At 39.0% G+C, this 23,772-nt stretch overlaps 1 protein-coding gene across 2 annotated transcripts in view; it reads left to right on the top strand.

The window, feature by feature from the left end:
• The window catches only part of LOC120535854 (alpha-2-macroglobulin-like), a 193,887-nt gene that overhangs the window by 109,615 nt on the left and 60,500 nt on the right, over nucleotides 1-23,772 (top strand). For both annotated transcript variants that reach the window (XM_039763969.1, XM_039763970.1), the window contains exon 20: nucleotides 20,732-20,957. In XM_039763969.1, the coding sequence (XP_039619903.1) occupies nucleotides 20,732-20,957 (226 nt within the window). The remainder of the gene's footprint in view (nucleotides 1-20,731; nucleotides 20,958-23,772) is intronic.

Here is a 23,772-nt window from a genome sequence, read left to right as displayed (position 1 = left end):
AACAGTCATGGTGATATTCCATCTGGACCTACTGCTTTGTTGGCACGAAGTCTCCTCAGCTCTCTGCTTACCTGGGCTGCTGTAATTGTGGGTGGGGGGGAACTCTCTTCTATGATGGTATCAGCAGAAGGATGGGTTGAGGATGCAGTACTCTGAGGCAAGAGTGAGAGTGGGTTAGGGTGGTCAATACTGTTAAAGAAGTTGTTCATTAGCTTTGCTTTCTCCCTGTCTCTCTCGATGAAGGCACCCCGCTTCAAGCTGCAGCCAGTGATGATCTTCATCCCATCCCACACTTCCTTCATGTTGTTATTCTGCAACTTTTGCTCCAGTTTTCTCCTGTACTGCTCCTTCACTGCCCTGAGCTGGACTCACAGCATTTAAAAGCCCTTTTCTTCTTGTTCAAAAGGCCCTTGATGTCACTTGTAATCCATGGCTTGTTGTTAGCATAGCAGCGTATTGTTCTTACTGGAACTACAATGTCCATAGAGAAGTTGATGTAGTCAGTAGTGCAGTCAACAACCTCCTCAATGTTCTCACTATGTGACCCCTGCAGGATATCCCAGTCCGTAGTTTCAAAGCAGTCTCTCAGAGCCTGTTCTGCCTCAGGGGACCACTTCCTGATTGAGCATGTGGTTGTAGGTAGCTCCTTCACTCTTGGTTTGTAGTGAGGCTGAAGCAGAACAGAATTTTTGTTATTACATTGCTAATTTGAGGAATAATTAAGTTAGAATGTGATTATCCTTCTCTCTGTGTTCATAATAATGATGTTGCAATTTAATAAGTTGTTCAGTGTCTCTTGTTATCAACAGATTAAATTCCGATTGTAATGTCAGTCTCTTCTTGTAGATAAAATCACTGGTAAGTCTGTCATATTCATGGTCTATTGTAGTAATCTCTATAGTTAGTTCTGACAACGTCTTAGTCTCTAGTTTGGTTTTATGAGAGAAATATAAAATGATGTCATCTTAAAACATCCTTCATTGTTTACAAGAGTGTTCCTGCTGAAACGTCTGAGGATGCACTGGAATCAGGAGATAATTAATTTGATTGGAGCTGAATTCTTTAAAGTTTTTGTCTGTTAATAACACGAGGTTAAGATGCCATTTGTAAGCTAAGTATGTTGGGCATATTAATGTAAGCGCCAAAATAAGAAGAGCAAGGTTGGAGATGACAATAGTGCTGTACTTACCAGATTTGATGGTGGGCAAGGAGTAATTATCAATGAAGAAATAATAATTTCTAGAGTAACTGTGATATACAGAAGGAACATTCTCTTGAATCTGGATATTAAAGTCTCATGTATCTGATAGAGTATGATCTGCAATGAATTGCAAAATTATCTTTGAAGTTTTATATGTTTTAGTTGCTGTTGTTGATGACCTATCCAAGTTTCGATTTAAAAGACAATGAAATTCTTCAGCCATTATAATTCTGAGTCCTCATATTAGGTACAAGTGCAAATACATTTTGTATAAATACTCTGTCATCCACATTAGGTTCATATAGTGTGTATTTAACAAAATTATTTTATAATTGAATAAGTTCGCCACCACTGTGAAATAGCGCACTTCAGAATCAAATATCTGTTGCTACAAGTGGAGTTGTTTCATGGAGTAAAGTTCTCATACCTCTGGTATTCTTATTTTTGGTGTAATGAAAGATTTAGCCGTTCCAGTCTCTTTTCTTTCAAAACTGGCCTTTTCTTACAAGGGAGTCCTCTGTAAAAACACTGTTTTTGCCTTTAAGTTTCTGAGATGGGAGAATTCTTTTCTTTACTTTAGATTGTGGTTGAGACCTTTAACATTCCAGCTTACAAAGTGCAGTGAATGATCAGAGATAAACTAATAAGGGTGATATTTTCTGATCTTAATTTATTTCAGATTTCAGCTTTAACATTAGTTCAAAATATTTATTGACAGTTGTTGTGGTTAATAAGCCAGCACATAAATTGATTCAGCTGTGGAGATAAAAGAAATGCATAATAATGTGCTTTCCTTCCCTTCTTTTGTGCCTCAACCCTCACTCATTTTGCTTCCCCAAATGAGGCTAAGACCAGATATCACAGATTTGCAGTCCTCTGATATGCCAAGAGACAGGGTACACCCAAAACAAGAATGCCCCAGTTGCAATGAATTAAAGAGTAAATTGAAATATCAGCAGTTAAGACACACACATTTTAATGATAGTACATTCCAGGTATACAAAAATCTGCTGTAAGATATGGCTGAAACCTCAAAAGGAATAAAAAGAAAAAAGATAAGGGGTCTCATGTATAATGCCATGCGTAGAATTCATACTAAAATATGGAGTACAGACAAAACTGGAAATGTGTGTACACACATAAATCCAGATACTTAAAACTGTGCATATACCAAGTTCCACACACTTCCCCCTTGTAAATTCCTATGACTGTGAAATTTAATGCACATAGATAGATAGATAGATAGATAGATAGATAGATAGATAGATAGATAGATAGATAGATAGATAGATAGATAGATAGATAGATAGATAGATAGATAATGGCAAAACACATGGTAAAAGAAGGATTTCAGCAAATGTGCAATGGAGGCAAGGAAAACTCACATAATGCAATAGTGGATACTGTAAGGGATTTGGCCAATGAACTAAGGAATATAAAGGTAGTAATATGTGATACTGACCACAAATTAAATTAATTGGTTAAAACATAAATGCTACATCTAATTTCCTGTTTTTACATTCTGACCAATCATACTCAAACATAGTTGTAACTTTGTCTAATTTGGCTGATCATTTGGTGGGTCAGGGTCAGGTTCATCATACCACATCTCTTCAAGTACGGGCAAGCCACACACTTTCTGTGAACTATGGACCAGCACATTAATAGAGTGGAAATGCTTTCTGTTTACATAAGCAAATTAATTCTCTGAAGGCGCCTTTATAGTGTAGCATCAGCACCAAGAGCCACAATGGATCAATTCTCTGCCCTTTACATGGCTCTTTGAAATGGCCTGCTATCCCTCAAAGGACTGCTTGCCTTTTGCCACACTAGTTGGAAAAAACAACTGCGACTATGCGGAGTTGTCATTTTTATATGCTCTCCCACTATAGATGATGTAATGCCAGCTCCTTCTTTTGGTGATTCATCCCTGGCTGATGTAACTTGTCCAGCGGCGTTGGAATAGCAATGTGTATGCTGTTGACCACTCCGATTACATTTGGAAAACTGGTCGTTGCTGTAAAAATAAGGAAATCTTGTATATCTGAATGACAGTCAAATAATACCATCCTAACAGCTGACATGGCACAACTCAGTGATGTTTGTGAAACACCCGATCAGTCAGCAAGTTCACGTTGAAAAGTTCCCGTTGGTTACAAACCCGAGACTGGGTAGATCTTACAAAGGAGCAGGTAGAGCACAATTCCTAAATCTAAATCAACTTAGAAGCCAGTCATCATCTATACTAATAAAAGGCAAAGCCCTCACTGACTGACTCACTCACTCACTCACTCACTCACTCACTCACTGACTCACTCATCACTAATTCTCCAACTTCCCATGTAGGTAGAAGGCTGAAATTTGGCAGGCTCATTCCTTACAGCTTACTTACAAAAGTTGGGCAGGTGGACATCGCAAGATCGCACAAGACATTTGCGAGATACAACTTTAATGAGAAGACGCAGGGTATAAAGCCTCGATGCTAAAGACTTGGCGAAGTCATTCCTTCTCTGCTGGCCTAAAAAAATATCTGAATCACAAACTGATGTTAATTATATTTTGTCCATGAATACTTATTAAATAATTCCAAATAGTCTGTCCGCTTCCTTTCACAGCTTTTCCGATGGTTGTGCTGCTTCCAGGCATGTATTTTCGTATTAAAGCATTTAACCAATCACATTTCAGCCATCATTTGTTGCCAGGCAGAGAGGCCTTCACAATCTGTTGTGTAGGCACTCTAACACAGAATAAATGTCGATTAACCTGTTGCTTCAACCAATCAGATTTTGAGAAGCCGATATGAGGAACTCTACGAGGCCACAGAACGCAACGCAGGCGCTCCGAGCGCAAGATCCTTGCACGCTCTACAGCCAACTCCATGGCAGGATTCTGGACAATATTATTTGCCAGACACAGACCAGATTTCAAGACCACGAAAACCTGATGTTTGTCCCACTCCTCGACCCCCAGAAGTTTCGGGAAATCAAGAAAAATGTCCCGCATGCAGCCTTCTCCAGTTTAACACAAGAGCCACGGAGCGGTTTTTAATCTGTCTTGGCTAAAAACAGAACTGACTGTAATGTATGCCATGGATGATTTTGCAGGAAAATCTCCTACTGATCTCCTTGAATTCCTTCATCAGAAAAATTTGAATGAGAGCATGGGGCAGCTGTTCACACTGGTATATTTGGCGGTGACCATTCCCGTGTACACTTCTTCTGTCGAGCGGACATTTTCAGCCCTAAAGCGAATTAAAATTTATGCCAGAAATACGACAGGGCAGGTTCGACTTTTAGCATTCGCTTCGATGGCAATAGAAAGGGACATTTTGATGGAACTGAAGCGCACGGATAATCCGTTCGACAGAGTAATTGAACTGTTTTTGAGGAAAGAGAGGAGGATGGATTTTGTTTACAAATAATCAGAATTTTTGGTGAGTGAAATGTTGCGATTTTCCTAAATAATATTGCCAGTTTATGAGTTATTATTGATGTTTTTTATGTGTGTCGTGGCTGTGGCTGCAGTAGAAAGGAACTTGTTCACCCCTGGTTTGTCTACTCAATAAAGGCATTTATTGTGGCTACAGGAGTTATCTATCTGCCATGCAGCGGCTCTTTTTACTGTATTTCTCCATATTAACATGTTTTTTATAACCATAAATTAGTTTTTGAGGGGCGGGTTGATTCAGACGGAGCACTACTGGAGGCCTAGGTGTGAGATGCACGGTCCGCCACTGGACCAGATGATACGTAAATTTGATGAACATTACAACCCGAAAATAAACAAAACTGTAGAGAGGTTCAGATTATACTTCTCCCAGTGCGTCTCTCTAAATCCTCCATGTGGGAACATTATCATAAGGCTTAACAATTTTATTGTTACACCTTCTACGTGCACCGAACTGTCCTTATTACGAAGTCTTCCTTGCTTTACTGCTGGCTGCTTCTTTCCATTCACCTTCCTAGCTCTTTATTTAAACAGTTTTAATTCTCACTTTTCCGCTCCTTCGCTGTCTTCTCCCTTTTCGTTCAAAATACGCGCCTCCTTGCCTTTTTACACTCAGCTCCCCTTACGTCACACCATGGTGTGTTTAGCACAAGTTAATACCGGGAATGCTTGTTAAACATCTTATATTCACGAGTAGCGCTTTGCGTAGTGAACACTTCGATGAATGAAACCTGTTATCTTTACAACGGTTGACAAACACGGAATTCAACTTCATAACAACACGTCCTCCAAATACGAACCCGATTGAAAGAAATAATGATAATCAAATCCTTGATGACAGCAACACTCATAACAGTCACAAAACAATTACATTGACAATCAGGTTATGTTATTTTTAAAATGTTTCCTTTGCTGTTTCATAACTTCTTTAACACACTACTTCTCCGCTGCGAAGCGCGGGTATTTTGCTATATATATATATATATATATGTGTGTGTGTGTGTGTGTGTGTATATATGTATGTATATATGTATATGTATATGTGTATATGTATATATATGTTTATGTGTGTGTATATATATTATATATATATACAGTATATATATATATATATATATATGACAGCAACACTCATAAAAGTGACAAAACAATTACATTGACAATCATGTTACGTTATTTTAAAATGTTTCCTTTTCTTTTTCATTAATTCTTTAACACACTACTTCTCCGCTGCGAAGCGCGGGTATTTTGCTAGTCTATACTAATAAAAGGCAAAACCCTGACTGACTGACTCACTGACTCACTCATCACTAATTCTCCAACTCCAAGGTTGAAATTAATGGCAGGCACATTCCTTACAGGTTACTTACAATAGTTAAGCAGGTTTCATTTAGAAATTCTACGCGTAACGGTCATAACTGAATCCTACTTACGTACTTATATACGGCCATAGCCTGCAGCTCGGTCACCATGTGAGGTGGAGTTGCGTTCCCCATTACCACGCCTCCCACGTAGTTGGCTGACTGCCTATATTACGTCTCCCATCCCCATGCCTCCCACGTAATTGACTGCCTGCCCATATAAGGCCATCCGTCAGCAGCAATCCAAGCTGTGAGAAAACAGTAAAAAAGGAGGCGTGTTAGACGTCATGGTACATTTTCTGATGCAGCTAGACAGAAACAACTTCGTGATGCTGTCGCTAAATACTTGCAGAAAAATCCAGAAGTTAATAGACACGCTGTCACTAAATACTCGCAGGCAAATCCACAACTTCATAGAGACGCTGCCGCTAAATACTCGCAGGCTAATCCACAAGTTCATAGAGACGCTGTCGCTAAATACTCGCAGGCAATTCCACAACTTAATTGAGACTGTAGCGAGTTCCTCTTATATTGAACGAGGAGCACACCACACACAAAAATCTCCTACTCTTAGGAAAATTAATTCTATTAGGAACAGAAACCGACAGAACCTTAGCCCCAATTTGATATCCTCAGCTGTAGTTGGATTTTGTGAATTTATAGGAGAAAAGGAAATAATCAGCCCAACAATTCTTTAAACAATCAAAAAAATATATATCTATACTAATAAAAGGCAAAGCCCTCACTGACTCACTCACCACTAATTCTCCAACTTCCCGTGTAGGTAGAAGTCTTCGCAGCGGAGAAGTAGTGTGTTAAAGAAGTTATGAAAAAGAAAAGGGAACATTTTAAAAATAACGTAACATGATTGTCAATATACAGTAATTGTTTTGTGAGTGTTATGAGTGTTGCTGTCATCAAGGATTTGATTATCATTATTTCTTTCAATCAGGTTCGTATTTGTAGGATGTGTTGTGTTCAAGTTACATACCGTGTAACTCCGCCTCCCATGGCCATCGAGCAGACGTCTATTATAGTATATGGACGAAAAAATAGGTTCCAGTTATGACCATTACGCGTAGAACTTCGAAATGAAACCTCCCCAACTTTTGTAAGTAAGCTGTAAGAAATGAGCCTGCCAAATTTCAGCCTTCTACCTACACGGGAAGTTGGAAAATTAGTGATGAGTTAGTGAGTCAGTCAGTGAGTGAGTGAGTCAGTGAGGGCTTTGCCTTTTATTAGTATAGATATGTGTGTATATATATATATATATATATATATGTGTATATGTATATATGTAGATATGTATGTATATGTATATATGTATATGTATATATATGCTTATATGTGTGTGTGTGTATATATATATATACATATAGTGACAGATAGGGGGCGCTCTCGCTCCCTTGAACCCCTGTCCACGACTCCAGACACCAGGTTAAAGTTCAAGATTTGACTTTATTAAATTGCCACAGTGCACAAAGCACCTTCTCCTCAAAAATACTCATAAACAAACCAATAACTACAATAATAACAATCCTCCAACTCCCAGATGCGTTGCCACCCTTCCACCAAGCTCAGCTCTCCGTCTGAGAGCTCCCACAATCCTTTTATATTCCCTGACCCGGAAGTGTTGCCAATCCCCAGTCCATGTGATCTTGTATCACTTCCGGGTCAGGTAAAAAGTATTTTTCTTCACCCCGGAAGCACGTCATTCCCCTTGTCCATGTGTGCTTCCAGGGTGTAGGGAAAATAATCGTTGTTTCCCCCTGCAGCGTCTCCTAGTGGCCCCCACGGCTTCCAGCACGGCTGCGTATAAAAACTGCAATGTCCATGATGCCCTGCTGGTCTTCGGGGAACCTCCATACTTCAGGGAGTGCTCCACCTGGCGGCATGGGGGTATTGGCCGGGATAAATGGCCGGCCATGCACCACTATATATATATATATATAACAGCAACACTCATAATAGTGACAAAACAATTACATTGACAATCATGTTACGTTATTTTTAAAATGTTTCCTATTCTTTTTCATTAATTCTTTAACACACTACTTCTCCGCTGCGAAGCGCGGGTATTTTACTAGTATATTATAAATCAAACAAAACAATAAACGCCCTTTAAACAATCTTTAACTAATCTATAATAACTATATAACTCCTAAATAATCTGCCACACCCTTAAACACTTTATAATATATTACCCAGAAAATGGCGAAAAAAGAAAGAAAACGAAAGAATGCAAGAAAGCAGGAAAGAAAGAAAGCAAGGTAAAGAAACGGAAAGAATATCTTATTTATAAACGGCGCAAATATATTCACATGTACTTAACCTATATTACAACTATATACACATATAAATTAGACACCCAGACACACACAATCCCCACACATTTCCCACTCCTTTATCTGAACTTTGTTTTAAAAGTTTATAATCACACGGCCTGGGAAGTCTGCAGTGAATCCAGCGACCAATCCTGATGTGCGCCACGAACACATTTACATAATTTACATGTAAAGAAGCGATTTCACTGGCTCAGCGACAGTTCCTTTATTGAACAATGAAGTCCGTCTCACCTGGGTGACTCGGTGTTAGCGTCCATCCATGGCCGACGCCCGCTCTACAACAAATAAGTAAAGCTGTGAGGTCCGAATATCCCTTGTAGGTTAGCAGGCACACCTTCTACGTGCACCCAACCGTCCTTATTACGGAGTCTGCCTTGCTTTACCGCTGGCTGCTTCTTTCCGTTCACCTTCTTAGCTCTTTATTTAAACAGTTTTCCTTCTCACTTTTCCGCTCCTTCTCTCTCTTGTCCCTTTTCCTTTAAAATACGCGCCTCCTTGCCTTTTTACAGTCAGTTCCCCTTACGTCACACCATGGTACGTTTAGCAAGGACCCACAGGTGTAGTTTGGCCCCCAATTCTTCTTAAAGAGATATCTCACAGATAGTTAATTACTGGTACATAACATTACATTGACAATCAGGTTATGTTATTTTTAAAATGTTTCCTTTTCTTTTTCATAACTTCTTTAACACACTACTTCTCCACTGCGAAGCATGGGTATTTTGCTATCTATACTAAAAAAAGGCAAAGCCCTCACTGACTGACTCACTCATTACTAATTCTCCAGCTTCCCGTGTAGGTAGAAGGCTGAAATTTGGCAGGCTCATTCCTTACAGCTTACTTACAAAAGTTTAGCAGGTTTTATTTCGAAATTCCATGCATAACAGCCATAACTGAATCCTACTTTCATACAAAAATACGTCCATAGCCTGCAGCTCGGTCGCTGTGTGAGGTGGGATTGTGTCCTCCATCCTGCGTCCAGCGTCCCCCGGCCTCCCACATAGTTGGCAGCCTGCCTGATATAGATTTAAATGCTTAAATGAGCAGAGCAGACACGCTGGCAAACAACACTGAAAACTCTCTTTTGTTCATTTCATTATACTTTGCCGTTTCTCTGTGCAGTTTTTCCCCCTTTGTTGTATCTTAATAATGACAATTTAAAACGAGCAGAGCAGACACGCTGGCAAACAACACTGAATAATCAACGGCTGCAAGTACTTTAGCTAAATAATACATTAGTTAAACAATTAGAAGACTTAGAAAAGTAGAATGAAAATTAAGATGAAAATACTGTTAAAAAGAAAAAAAAAATACATTATTCCTATATAACTGCTTGGTACATTTTAATATTTTTTTTTAGTAAACTTAGTTTTCTAATTTCGATATTGTTCCCTAAACACAGAACTTGGGAAATATTAGTTCACTTAATTAGCCCAGGAGTTCAATTAAAAACAGAAGCTGGTTGGAACAAAAACCTCCAGCCACAGGGGTTCACCAGGACTGAGTTTGTGAAACACTGGTTTACATTGTTGAGGTACCCATTTTCTTTATCGTTCCAACCGTAACCCCATTAACATGTCTATTGAGGTGATCACCATTGATCAAAGAACTGTCACTTACTGAGTGGTTTCCATGCCCGGAGATGGCACCTACCTTTTCAATTCTCTTTGTTACATATTGCACGGTCATATCAGGCTCACTCTTGATATCCGGAGGAACATTGTGTCTTATGTATTGAATGACTGGGACAGGTTCAAGGTGTGGACTGATGACGGTACAGGAGATAGTTATACTACACAGGAGCACTATAAGAGTGAAATGCTTAAGCCCTTCACCTATGGTTCTGCATGTGAGTTGATGGCTGCCGGTGAATTGTTCGGTTGTCGCTTTCAAGTGTACCGAAATGGCCAAATATTTTACACCTTTGGAGAACCGCCAATGCCTCTTAAACATCTTAGATTCGCAAGTGACGATTTGAGTAGTGGACACATTTCAACACAACAAGTCCTGCAAAAACTAACTTAACTGAAACCGATTATGAATGCAGGAATCCAAGTTGTGAGAAAACAGTAAAAAGGAGGTGTGTCAAACGTCGTGGTACATTTTCTGATGCAGCTAGACGGAAACAACTTTGTGACGCTACAGCCAAATACTCGCAGAAAAATCCACAAGTTAATAGACACGCTGTCGCTAGAGTTTCTCCACACTCTGAATCCTCCAGGCACTCCTGAGCATAATCTAATTTTGAAGGTTGGGGCCCCAATAATGTTACTGAGAAACTTACAGCCACCGAAACTTTGTAATGGCACGAGACTTCAGGTCACGTGTCTGGAAAAGAACCTAATTGAGGCAACTATTTTTACTGGTAGTGGCTCAAGGGAGAGAGTTTTTATTCCTCGCATCCCCGTTATACCCTCTGATCTCCCATTTCAATTCAAATGCCTCCAATTTCCGGTAGGGCTCTACTTCACAATGAAAATTAATAAGTCTCAGGGACAGACCCTACAGAAGGTTGGCATTGATTTGAGGCAAGATTGCTTTTCACATGGCCAACCATACATTGCATGATCAAGAGTAAGCTCAGCGCACAGCTTGGTCATATTACAACCGGAGGGCCGAACTGACAACGTGGTATACAAAGAGATCCTTAACAAATAATTATTGGTATATTTTCCCTCAGTTTAAAAAGGTTTACTTTTCTTCTTAAAAAAAATTTAAAAGCAGTACTTCGCCACTGCGAAGCGCGGGTATTTTGCTAGTTATCTATAAATACACGCTCTCTTCTAAGTCTTCATTTGCAATGTCTTCTAACAACGCTGAAGCAGCTATGCTAGTTGGAATAGTTTGGCCATTCCATGTACCATTATATTGTTACAAAATTATTACAATCAAGTGAATTGAGTTTGTAAAAGATATGCACTTAATTTCAGTGTATTTGATAAAGTGTACATCATGGATGCAAATATGAAAAAGAAAGGTAAGCGACACAGAAAAAGTAGCACTGCTTTGATGCTGGGTGCCACTAGTTTGCAAAACCAAGCAGAAAATGTCTCAGCAAAGTGTGAGGCTTCAATGAAAATGAGTATGGTAATGGAAATATGCAACATTTTTGTGTGTATGCACCATTTATATATGAGGCTCAAGGGCTGTATTTAGACAGTTGCAAATGATATTTCAAAAGACACATATTAGTTGAGAGCGGCATGAAGGCGCAGTGTTAGTACTGCTGCCTCGCAGTTAGGAGACCCGGATTTGCTTCCCGGGTCATCCCTAAGTGGAGTTTGCATGTTCTCCCCATGTCTGCGTGGGTTTCCTCCGGGTACTTCGGTTTCCTCCCACAGTCCAAAGACATGCAGGTTAGGTGGATTGGTGGCTCTAAATTGTCCCTAGTGTGTGCTTGGTGTGTGGGTGTGGGTGTATGTGTCCTGCGGTGGGTTGGCGCCCTGCCCAGGATTGGTCGCTGCCTTGCTCCCAGTGTTGGCTGGGATTGGTTCCAGCAGACCCCCGTGACCCTGTGTTCGGATTCAACGGGTTGGAAAATGGATGGATGGACATATTAGGTGAAGTGTACTAAGTACTTTGAATACTGCATCTATATGTTCTGATTATGCTCTTTTTATAGCATTATCAAAAAAAAAGCTGGAATGAAATTAATGTAATGCAGATATGTACATAAGCATGCACAGTTACTGTATATACATGCTGGTGCTTATAAACCTACACTAATGTATGTTGTCACTTGCTATTAATTAATGGCTATATGCATACTTAATAAAATATGCTGTGTAGTATATAAAGTACTAGCAGAATACCCGTGCTTCGCAGTGGAGAAGTAGTGTGTTAAAGAAGTTATGAAAAAGAAAAGGAAAAATTTTAAAAATAACGTAACATGATTGTTAATGTAATTGTTTTGTCATTGATATGAGTGTTGTTGTCATATCTATATATATCTATACAGTATATATATATATATCTATATATATATATATATCTATACTGTATATATCTATCTATATATTGTGCAGGACTGCCGGCTTCTCATGCCGGTCATCACCCCCAGGCCGCCAGGAGGAGCCCTCCCGACAGCAGGATAGTGCCCCGAGGTCCAGCAGGGCCTCATGGACTATGTATTATTTATACACAGCCCTGCTGGATACCTTGGGGGCCACCAGGAGTCGCTGTGGGGGCTTATGGGCTCTTTGTGCCTTATGACCCGGGTACGCCACGGTCATGTGACGGGAAGGAACGACGTGCTCGGGTTGAAGTAAAGACTGATTGCCCTGACCCGGAAGGAATAAGGAACTGTGGACTGCTGGGACAGGAACACCTCCGGGTCAGGGGCTATAAAAGGACGATGCCTCAGTCCAGACACTGAGCTTTGCTGGGAGGTGGAGGAGCAAAGTGTCTGGGCGAGGAGGAGAGTTAATTAATAGTTGATTGTGTGAAAAAGAGTTTAGTGTAATTGTATGAGTAGTGTGGAGGGTGCTTGGTGCACTGAAGAACAAAATAAAAAGTATTAGACTTTTACCTGGTGTCTGGAATTCTACCTCAGGGTTCAAGGGAGCACTAGCACCCCTTACTGCCACTATATATATATATATATATATATAGCAAAATACCCACGCTTGGAAGCGGAGAAGTAAAAAGAAAAGGAAACATTTTAATAATAACGTAACATGATTGACAATGTAATTGTTTTGTGATTGTCATGAGTGTTGCTGGCATATATATATATATATACTAGCAAAATACCCGCGCTTCACAGCGGCAAAGTACTGCCTTAAAAGTTTTATTAAGAAGAAATTTAAATCTTTTAAACTGAGGGAAAATATACCAATAATTATTTGTTAAGGATCTCTTTGTATACCACATTGTGAGTTCGGCCCTCCGGTTGTAATATGACCAAGCTGTGTGCTGAGCTTACTCTTAAGCATGCAACGTATAGTTGGCCATGTGAACAGTAATCTTGTTTCAGATCTCACAGCTTGGATTGCTGCTGTCATAATCGGTTTGAGTTTCATGGTTTGTTTCAATTACGACAGTATTTGTAGGACTTGTGTTGAAGAGACATTCGGCATCTGTCAAGCGCTGTAAGTATACAACCAGTTTCATCGATAACTTCACATCCAGCTTTTAAGAGTTTAAACATTCATAAACATCAAAGTGTCCACTACTCAAATTGTCACCTGTGAATCTAAGATGTTGAAGAGGCATTGGCAGTTGTCCAAAGGTATAAAATATTTGGCCATTTCGGTACACTTGAAAGCGACAACCAAACAATTCAGTGGCAGCCATTAACTCACATGCAGATGCATAGGGGAAGGGCTCAAGCATTTCATTCTTATAGTGCTCCTGTGTAGTATAATTATCTCCTGTACCGTCATCAGTCCACACCTTGAACCTGTCCCAGTCATTCAATACATAAGACACAAAGTTCCTCTGGATATCAAGAGTGAGCCTGATATGGCCGTGCAATATGTAACAAAGAGAATGGAAAAGGCAGGTGCCATCTCCGGGCATGGAAACCACTCAGTAAGTGACAGTTCTTTGATCGATGGTGATCACCTCGATAGACATGTTAATGGGGGTACGGTTGAAATGATAAAGGAAATGTGTACCTGAACAATGTAAAGTAAGTCTAAAATACCTACACAATAACTATAATCGTAATAAATGAACAATAAAATGGCAGAGAAGCCGTGGATTAAATAAAAGGGCTGTAGTTATCAGCAGGGAGATGTGAAACCCGTGGCGAAGCAAGGAAGGGAATGTAGAGATTGGAGCGACGGAGGGCCTTATATAGGCAGGCAGCCAAAAACATGGGAGGCGTTGGGATGGGGGACCCAACGCCTCACACAGTGACCGAGCTGCAGGGTATGGACGTATATATGTACGTAAGTAGGATTCAGTTATCGTTGGGAACCCATGTACCAAATTTCTTGAAGATGGGCCTATAAGTAACAAAGACCGTTTAAAAGTTCAATATGGCGGCCGACAGTGGCATCATACCACCAAAATAAGTACGTACATTGGTTTCGGTTAGCGCAGGGAAGCCACCTACCAAAGTTTGTGAAGATGGGGCCATAAATTAGCGGTATGACCGTTACGCGTAGAATTTTAAAATGAAACCTGCTTAACTTTTGTAAGTAAGCTGTAAGGAATGAACCTGCCAAATTTCAGCCTTCTACCTACACGGGAAGTTGGAGAATTAGTGACGTTGGAAAGTTCAATATGGCAGCTGACAGTGGCGTCATACCATCGAAGTAAGTACGTACATCGGTTTCAGTTAGCGCAGGGAAGCCGCCTACCAAATTTCGTGAAGATGGGGCCATAAATAAGAAAGTTCAACATGGCTGACGTTGCCGACCATTATCGACCGTTATGACCGTTACATGTAGAATTTCGAAATGAAACCTGCTTAACTTTTGTAAGTAAGCTGTAAGGAATAATCCTGCCTAATTTCAGCCTTCTACCTACACGGGAAGTTGGAGAATTAGTGATGAGTCAGTGAGTCAGTCAGTGAGTGAGTGAGTGAGTGAGTGAGGGCTTTGCCTTTTATTAGTATAGACTAGCAAAATACCCGCGCTTCGCAGCGGAGAAGTAGTGTGTTAAAGAAGCAATGAAAAAGAAAAGGAAACATTTTGAAAATAACGTAACATGATTGTCAATGTAATTGTTTTGTCACTGTTGTGAGTGATGAGTGTTGTTGTCATATATATATATATATATTTACACACACACACATAAACATATATATATATATACATATCTATACATATACACATATATACATACATATATATCTACATATATACACATACATATACACACACACATAAATCCATACACACATACAGTACATACATACACACAAATACATATATATATGCATACATACACACACACATATATAAACATATATACATATACATACATATCTACATATATACACACACAGCTATTTCGTATCAGTGCAATACGCTGCATTTGTTAAAACAGATGACTCCCGCTCTTACGTGCAAGTCTGCGTGGATATTATGAACTATCAGATTTGTTCAAGTTCTATTTAAATTTTAAATAGAAGGAATTTTTATTTAGTCGACAGAAATATCTTTGGTAGGAATGGTAAAAACAGACAGGAATATTATTCGTGAATAAATCAACTCAAACCTTAAACAACTTATAATATTTTGCTCTCCATAAAAATATATCCTGTCTAAATTATACAAGTTAGAAATAAAGTAAACGTTAAAAGAACAAACATTCAAATTTCTTTACTCTTATGTAATTTTATATAAAAATAAACTTAGATTTTAAATATCCCAAAAGATTTTGCTCTCCATAAAAATATATCCTGTCAAAATTATACAAATTCAAATATGAACATGCTGCATAACAAAACCTGGAAATATAAATAAAATGTGTTCCTTTCAGCAATAACAAATCAAATCATTCAGTTGTCTTTGCTCATATGCCATTTTAGAGCTGGACGCCTGGCATCTTTTTTTGGCCACAGGTTCGTTTCTGTTTGTGTGAGGTTCTGTGTTGTGGAGATTCTCAGGATGGATTGCAGGTGCTCATCAGTGAGGCGACTCCTGTGTGCTGTTTTGTTAGTCTTTATCACTGAGAAGAGCTTCTCACACAGATATGTGCTACCAAACATGCACAAGGTTCGAGCCGCATGTAGACGGACTTTTTTTGTTCTTCAAAGTCACCAAAGCGCCGCGCAAACTCAGTGCGCAGTGCGCTCAGTTTATCAGCAAAGTGCGATTTGGGAACACCGTAGTGACGACTTGGTTTAACATTACTTGGCAACAGGGAAAGTGGGGCAAGGTGCACTGGTGCATTTGTGTCTCCCATAAAAGCAGCTTCACTTGAAATCACTTTGTGATTGTGCACGGGTTAAAACGTCCGCTGAAGTGTCAGATTCTTATTTAATTATGCTGCTTTCTGTATCTTCTGCATTGCATTCAGGTTACCCTGATGTTTTATCTCATAGTGCCGTCTTAGATTAAATTCTGTAATTACAGCCACATTAGCTCCACAAATGAGACACACGGGTTCAGTAAACATATACTCAGCCTCCCATCGGTTTTTAAAGGCTCTATTTTCAGAATCAACTTTTCTCTTCAGCATCGTGTGAGCTAGCTTCGCAATAACTTGTTCGGTAAGGCGGCTGAAGCGCTGCATTATGGGATCTGTAGTTTATTGTGTTACCAGCGCTTCATATACCCGGGCTTTAATAACAATAATACAGTATATAAAATGATCTCGGGCGGATATAATTACACGCTGGGCCGGATGTTACCCGTGGCCCTTGAGTTTGACACATATGGACTAAATAGAACTTGAAAAGATATATTTTTTCAAATGTGATCGCAATTCAAATAGAGTTGACGCCGCACTACAGCCTGCATCCTCCCTCGCTGTTACTTTTTACCGCTCATCTAATGAATACACTGAGTATGGCTTTACCAAAACAATCATTGATGGTGAATAAAGTATCCATTATTCGAGTATGTAGATATATATATATATATATATATATATATATATATATATATATATATATATATATATATATATATATATATATATATACCCGTATGCAGCGAGAAGTAGTGTGTTAAAAAGCTAGAAAAGAAAAGGGAACATTTTAAAAATAACGTAACATGACTGTCAATATACAGTATTTGTTTTGTGAGTGTTACTGAGTGTTGCTGTCATCAAGGATTTGATTATCATTATTTCTTTCAATCAGGTTCGTATTTGTAGGATGTGTTGTGTTCAAGTTACATTCCGTGTTTGTCAATCGTTGTAAAGATGACAGGTTTCATTCATCGATTCGTTTCTTACTGCATCAATAAACAGCTCGTCTTCTTCTTTATCTGAGACCTGACACACTGCATGCACGGGTTTTTTTTACACTGTCTTCCTTTAGCGGGACATTGACTTTTTCCACCATGTGCTTTGTTTCCGCAGTAGCTGGATTTATGAATATGCTTATCAGACGCTTCATATTTTTTGCTGCCTTTTCAATTGTGTAATTCGGTTTTGTTCAGCTCTTTGGAACTGTTGCCTTTTATCTGTGCACTGCGCCAGTTCACGTGAGCCACTCGGTGTACATGCATCGAAGGTTCCCAGCTGTGCTGGTGCCATCTCGTGCTATGTCCATGGCTGTATTTAATGTTACCTTAGTCCTGGCACTTAAAACTTTCTCTCGCAGTTTCGCTGAGTTTGTGTCAAACACCACCCTGACCATCTCATCTTCCTCTCCATAAACACAGTCCTTCACCCGTGAATATTTAGTGGGAGTTTGCTATTGGATTGCCGCTGACGGACGGCCTTATATGGGCAGGCACTAAATTACAAACGCCAGCGGCAGCCTGTCTATAAACTTAATTTAAAGTGTAGGTTTACATGTGCTTGTTTCCAGTAGCAGAACTCATGAATATGGTTGTATATGTCACTCGCTCGCTTCTTATTGTTTCGCTGCCTTCTCAATTATATAATGCATGTTTTCTTCAGCGCTTTTTCGAGGTCTTCCTGGTTTTCTATGTACTGCGTGATTACGTGGGAGGCGTGATGATGTCACACGAAACTCCCCACGGCATTCAAGCTCATCTCCATTACAGTAAATGGAGAAAAACAGCTTCCAGTTATGACCATTACGCGTAGAATTTCGATATAAAACCTGCCCAACTTTTGTAAGGAAGCTGTAAGGAATGAACCTGCCAAATTTCAGCCTTCCACTCACACGGGAAGTTGGAGAATTAGTGAGTGAGTCAGTGAGTGAGTCAGTGAGTGAGTCAGTGAGTGAGTGAGTGAGTGAGGGCTTTGCCTTTTATTAGTATAGATAAGCATTGAATGTATTCTTATACCATATAGTATTATATTATATTATATACTAATACGACATACTCAAAGTCTTTTAAGAGAGAACAAAAGATTAACATATTATTAACATGCTCAGAATAGATAGAAAAATTATAGTATCAATAAAACTGGTGTAATAGCGACAAACATTTTATATTGAAACTGGTACAAGTTACAAACACATATACTTAAGCAAGCACTCGTACAGTATATCACTGGCATTATTCATTGTCCACATGCACTATTTGACTCCTACTTTTAAATAACTCTTTTCGTGCTTTAGATTTTTCGAATCAATCATTAATTGACTTGCAATTACTTTCAGTCAAACCAGAAAAAGAAAACTGTATTTGATTTCAGCTCTATGTATGCACTGGACTTTTGCACTTTCTATGTGTGGAATTTTTGTGAAATCTTTTCTTGTTTTCACACCAGATTCATGTGTATTGTCATACTTTTTCTAGTAACAACCTCATTTCTGGTCACATGACCCATGAAACAAAAACAAACCAAACTTTGTGTTGCGCAATTTATTTAGAAATTTCTGCAACCCATTTTTCTCATTACATCTAAGTTTTTTGAACTTGATGTAATAATTGACTGCATCTTTGCTAAATCCCAGTTTGTTTAATTTGTGTATCACTTCTTGGTCTTTTTACCTTCACACTTTTTGGGTTTTCTATCAGTAATAAAACTATAACATAACCAAATACACATTTACTAAATCCACTTGATCATTTACAGGACAATCATAAAACAAAGCCTGTCCCGCAGTAAAAGGCACTAGACAGAAATCGATCTTTAGTAAGACACTGGTTCACTCATATTCAGCCACTCACTCAGTACTGTGCCAATTAACCCACGCCTTTATGGACATACGATACACATAAATTCAATCTCTCTAAAAATAATGAAACAGTTTCTAATGGAAGAATGGTATAGGATGCATGCGTGACAAATATTTATCTGTTCTTATATGTTACTGTTTTTGTTTTATACAAAATACATTTTCTTTGAAATTTCTCTGTGAGGGAGTAAGTCTGAATAACACATTAACATCCTACAGCATAATAACAGTTTAAAACCAATAAAAACCTAAACAGTTTTTAAACTTAAATACATTTAATCATGCCTTAGTTTTCCATCAAGAACAAAATAGAAATGATGATGTGTTAGATTAGATTAGATTAGATTAGATTAGGACTGAATAACTGTCAAGTCTGAGAGCTCCATGCATGAAGGATACGTTTTAAAGCACAACCAATGTCTTATTTTAACTTTTCAACTTTGCTTTTATGGTGTTTTTGTACAAAATAACTGTTATTTAGTAAAATGGTGCAAGGGCAAGGGTATTGTCACAACATAAAGTCTAGACACAGAACCTCATGTGGGTCTTTTCCAATGAAAATACATGATTTCTACTAATCTCCTTCCTTTAACGTGTATTTGGAACCCTCCATCCATCCATCACAGGGGTCTGCTGGAGCCAATCCCAGCCAACACAGGATGCAAGGCAGTAAAAAAACCCTGGGCAGGGCATGCACTAGGGACAATTTAGAATTGCCAATGCACCTAACCTGCATGTCCTTAGACTGTGGGAGGAAACCTATGCAGACATGGGGAGAACATGCAAACTCCAATTAGGTAGGACCCGGGAAGCGAACCCAGGTCTCCTAACTGCGAGGCAGCAGCGCTACCCACAGTGCCACCATGCCACCTTGTATTTGGAGCCCTTTTTACTGCCAAAGCACAACGTATGGAAATAACTTTGTTTGCCTAAATATTCTGTTTCTCTTGCAAATTCATTTGATTGCCATTTTGCTCGTTTTTCAAGTTACCATTTATTTCACATCTTTCTGTTTCTTTCTCTCCATGAGCACAGGAGACATATTTTGACAACTGTTATATCTTTTCAAATTTTTCAAAACCAGTGTATCCTGAAATTTCTATTTGAACGTATTTTAGAATTTGTATAATGAAATCGAGTCAGAGGATCAGGTTTAAATCACAACTGCACAAAATCAGATCGTATACTTTTCTCTAGTAGATGTCATTTAGAAGGATGTTATTATGATATCTACCCCTGGGTAGCCTGTATTTCCCATACCTCCTACAACACATGAACACAGTCCTACTTTGTAAATGTGTCATTATGGCTAGTTTCAGTATAACTTACAGGTAAATGTGGTAAATTTGAAATTAAAATGTATAAAATACTGTTGAACAACTCATTCATTTCGTACTGTTACTTGTATTATACCATTATTGCAATGATTGTATTTAGCATAGTAGGCTTTAAATAAAATTAGGACTCGTAGATTCATTAGGCATGTAAATATAATCGATTACAACATTCTTTTTCTCTTCATAATGAATACTAATTTTTTTCTAATCTTGAATTCTCAATGTTTGTAAAAGTTGAAAGTAATCTCATAATATAGTATAAATTTTAACTGCACCATTTTTTTCTTTTATGAATCTTGTCATTGGTCAAAACACAGTAAGTTGGGTGTAATCGACCTTCCACAGACTGTTCCAGATACCATCACTGAGTGGCAGGCAGATGCTTTTTGTACTTCACCTGAAGGATTTGGTTTGGCACATCCTGTTCAATTAACAGCTTTCCAGCCTTTCTTCCTAGAGCTGACTTTACCCTACTCAGTGGTCCGCGGTGAAGCATTTGAGCTGAAAGCCTCCGTTTTTAATTATCTGCCCCAGTGTATTATGGTAAGTGCTTGTGCAGGGTATACCATTTTTTGTAATTTTTTTGAGTGCGAAAAAAAAGGCAATGTAATGTAATTTGCAAAAGACACATTTTAAACTAGGAAAATGCAGGTATCAATGTACAGTTTATACAATTGGAGTATAAGAGATAATTATAAATGAATGCAGACATTTTTTTGATTAGTTTACTAGTTTGCTCACATGTGTGCAGGAGGCAGTAGTGGTAACTGCGAATGTAAAGAAAATATGTTCACCTTTCCTCCACAATGCATTCAAATATTACAGCATTTACTGAGCTATCCATCCATTTTCTAACCCGCTGAATCTGAATATAGGGTCATGGGGGTCTGCTGGAGCCAATCCCAGCCAACACAGGGCACAAGGCAGGAACCAATCCTGGGCAGGGTGCCAACCCACCACAGGACACACACAAACACACCCACCAACCAAGCACACACTAGGGCCAATTCAGAATCGCCATTCCACCTAACCTGCATGTCTTTGGACTGTGGGAGGAAACCGGAGCGCCCGGAGGAAACCCACACAGACACGGGGAGAACATGCAAACTCCACGCAGGGAGGACCCGGGAAGCGAACCCGGGTCTCCTAACTGCGAGGCAGCAGCGCTACCACTGCGCCACTGCGCCACCGTGCCGCCCCTTTACTGAGCTATATCACTTTGAAATGGTTTCATCTAATAATCATTCTATTAGTGGAGAACGTGAGAAACCTCAAACCTTTAAGATCAACATAGTTGATCGACATCTCTTTTAATTGAATATTACCTGAATCTTCATTCAGAACCCTCAGTAAGTGAGCTTACACTCCTTTCCTCCCCATTCCAAGATGGCCAATTGCTTAGTTTATTTTCAGAGATCACCATTACTAAACTGAAGTAAGTCAAACAATGGTAGTGTATACAGCAACAATCCTCTCAATGCTAAGACAAATGTTTCAAAGTAAGTTAGTTATACAGTACCATTTAACTTGTTGCATGTTTATTAACACATGGAAGTAAGAATTTTAGTGTACTCTGAAAATGGGATAAGAATGACCCTATAAACATAAAATGAGAGTATAAATCTGTGATTTACCATTTGAATTGCTGTGCTATTAATTGTCATAATACATTTGTAGATTAGAAAGCATTAGTAGGGCATATTTATTGATTTTAATTTTCTGAGTTTTAAGCATATTAGACTTTAGTGTGACGTGGCTAGACTGTCATTTATAGATGCTGTATTTATTGTTCTTGAAGAGATTAAAAATCAACTGGTGTATTTAATTTGCCTTACTATTTTCCATGTCCATAGAGTATTACACCATGATATACAAATTAGAAGAGATCAGGAATATTCTGACAAAGGAAATATTGAAATAATGTAATTAGTGGAGGTAACTTCTTAAACATTCATATGATGGTATTTACAGTCAATCCTCAATTTTTGCATGGGTAATGTTGCTGGAAAACAGCAACAATAAAATAATCCATGGAAATGCAGTACACAAAATAAAATAGCATGCAAAACATTTTTTCTCACTTGTCTTTCCCTAGAATTCTGTATTGCTTTGTGGTAACTTCTCAATAATAAAAACTTTAGTTGCTGCTGTCAGAAGACTTCAAGACAGGTGAGATCTCGACATCACCTCTGACACTCTGTCCTTTATGGTTGGCAATGGTGTTGGAGATCATGAAGGATGTACTGTGTCAGCTTAAGCTGACAAGATAACATGTTTAAAGTTACCTGTCCTGAAAAGCTAACACAGTAGTGACCAAGAAGTGAGATATCAGATGTAGTGCATAGCTAATGTAGCTAATATAGTTTAATAGCAGAGAAGTAGCATCAGGCCCATAACTCAACCACCCCCGTCCCTGTTGGGAAGAGTTCAAGAGTCTAATGGCCCTGGAGACAAGATCTTTTGTATCTGTACATATTGCAGTTCTGTAATAGCAGTCTACTAAACAAACTCCTCAGCTCAATTATGGTGTTGTATAGTGGGTGATGTTCATTTTTTCATAATGGATAGCAGTTTACATAGTGTCCTCCTGTCTGCAGCTCCATTTGTATGCCAACCACAGATCCTGCTCGCCTGATCAGCTTGTCAATATACTCAGCATCTTTCTTCTTTAAGTTAAGCACACTGTCATGTTGTGACAGAAAACGCTTTCTATAGTGGATTTGTAGAAGTTTGTGAGCAGCTGAGAGGAAATCCAGCAAGTCTCATCTTCCTGAGGAAGAAGAGTCTTTGTTGGCCGTTCTTTACCAGGTGAGATGTGTTCAAAGACCAGGTCAGATCCGATGTAATGTGGATGCCCAAAAGCTTGATATTGTCCACACACATTGCAGCCTCCTCATTTATGAATATAGGAGCATGTTCTGTTCTTCTGGACCTCCTATAGTCCACAATTACCTCTTTGGTCTTGCTGGTGTTCAAGATCAGGTTGTTGTCTGAGCACCATAGTGCTATGTGTTGTATCTCCTCTCTGTAGTGAGTCTCATCATTGTCTGATATGAGACCCAACACGGTCATATCATCCGCAAACTTCACAACCATATTTGTGGCATGGATGGCAGAGCAATCATGCATAAATAACGTGAAGAGTGCTGGGCTGAGCACACAACCCTGTGGTGTGCCTGTGTTCAAAACCAGTGTGGCTGATGTACGATCTCCGATTCTTACCACCTGAGGCCTGTTGGTGAGAAAGTCCCAGATCCAGAGACACAACGATGTGGACAGACCCAGATTATGAAACTTTTGTTCCTGTTTGTCTTGGATTATGGTGTTAAACGCTGAACTAAAATCAGCATATAGCATC

This window comes from Polypterus senegalus, chromosome 9 (assembly GCF_016835505.1).
Source record: "Polypterus senegalus isolate Bchr_013 chromosome 9, ASM1683550v1, whole genome shotgun sequence".
Classification (NCBI taxonomy): domain Eukaryota; kingdom Metazoa; phylum Chordata; class Cladistia; order Polypteriformes; family Polypteridae; genus Polypterus; species Polypterus senegalus.
The sequence above is the reverse complement of the archived record's forward strand: the minus strand, read 5'-3'. Positions and strand labels throughout refer to the sequence as shown.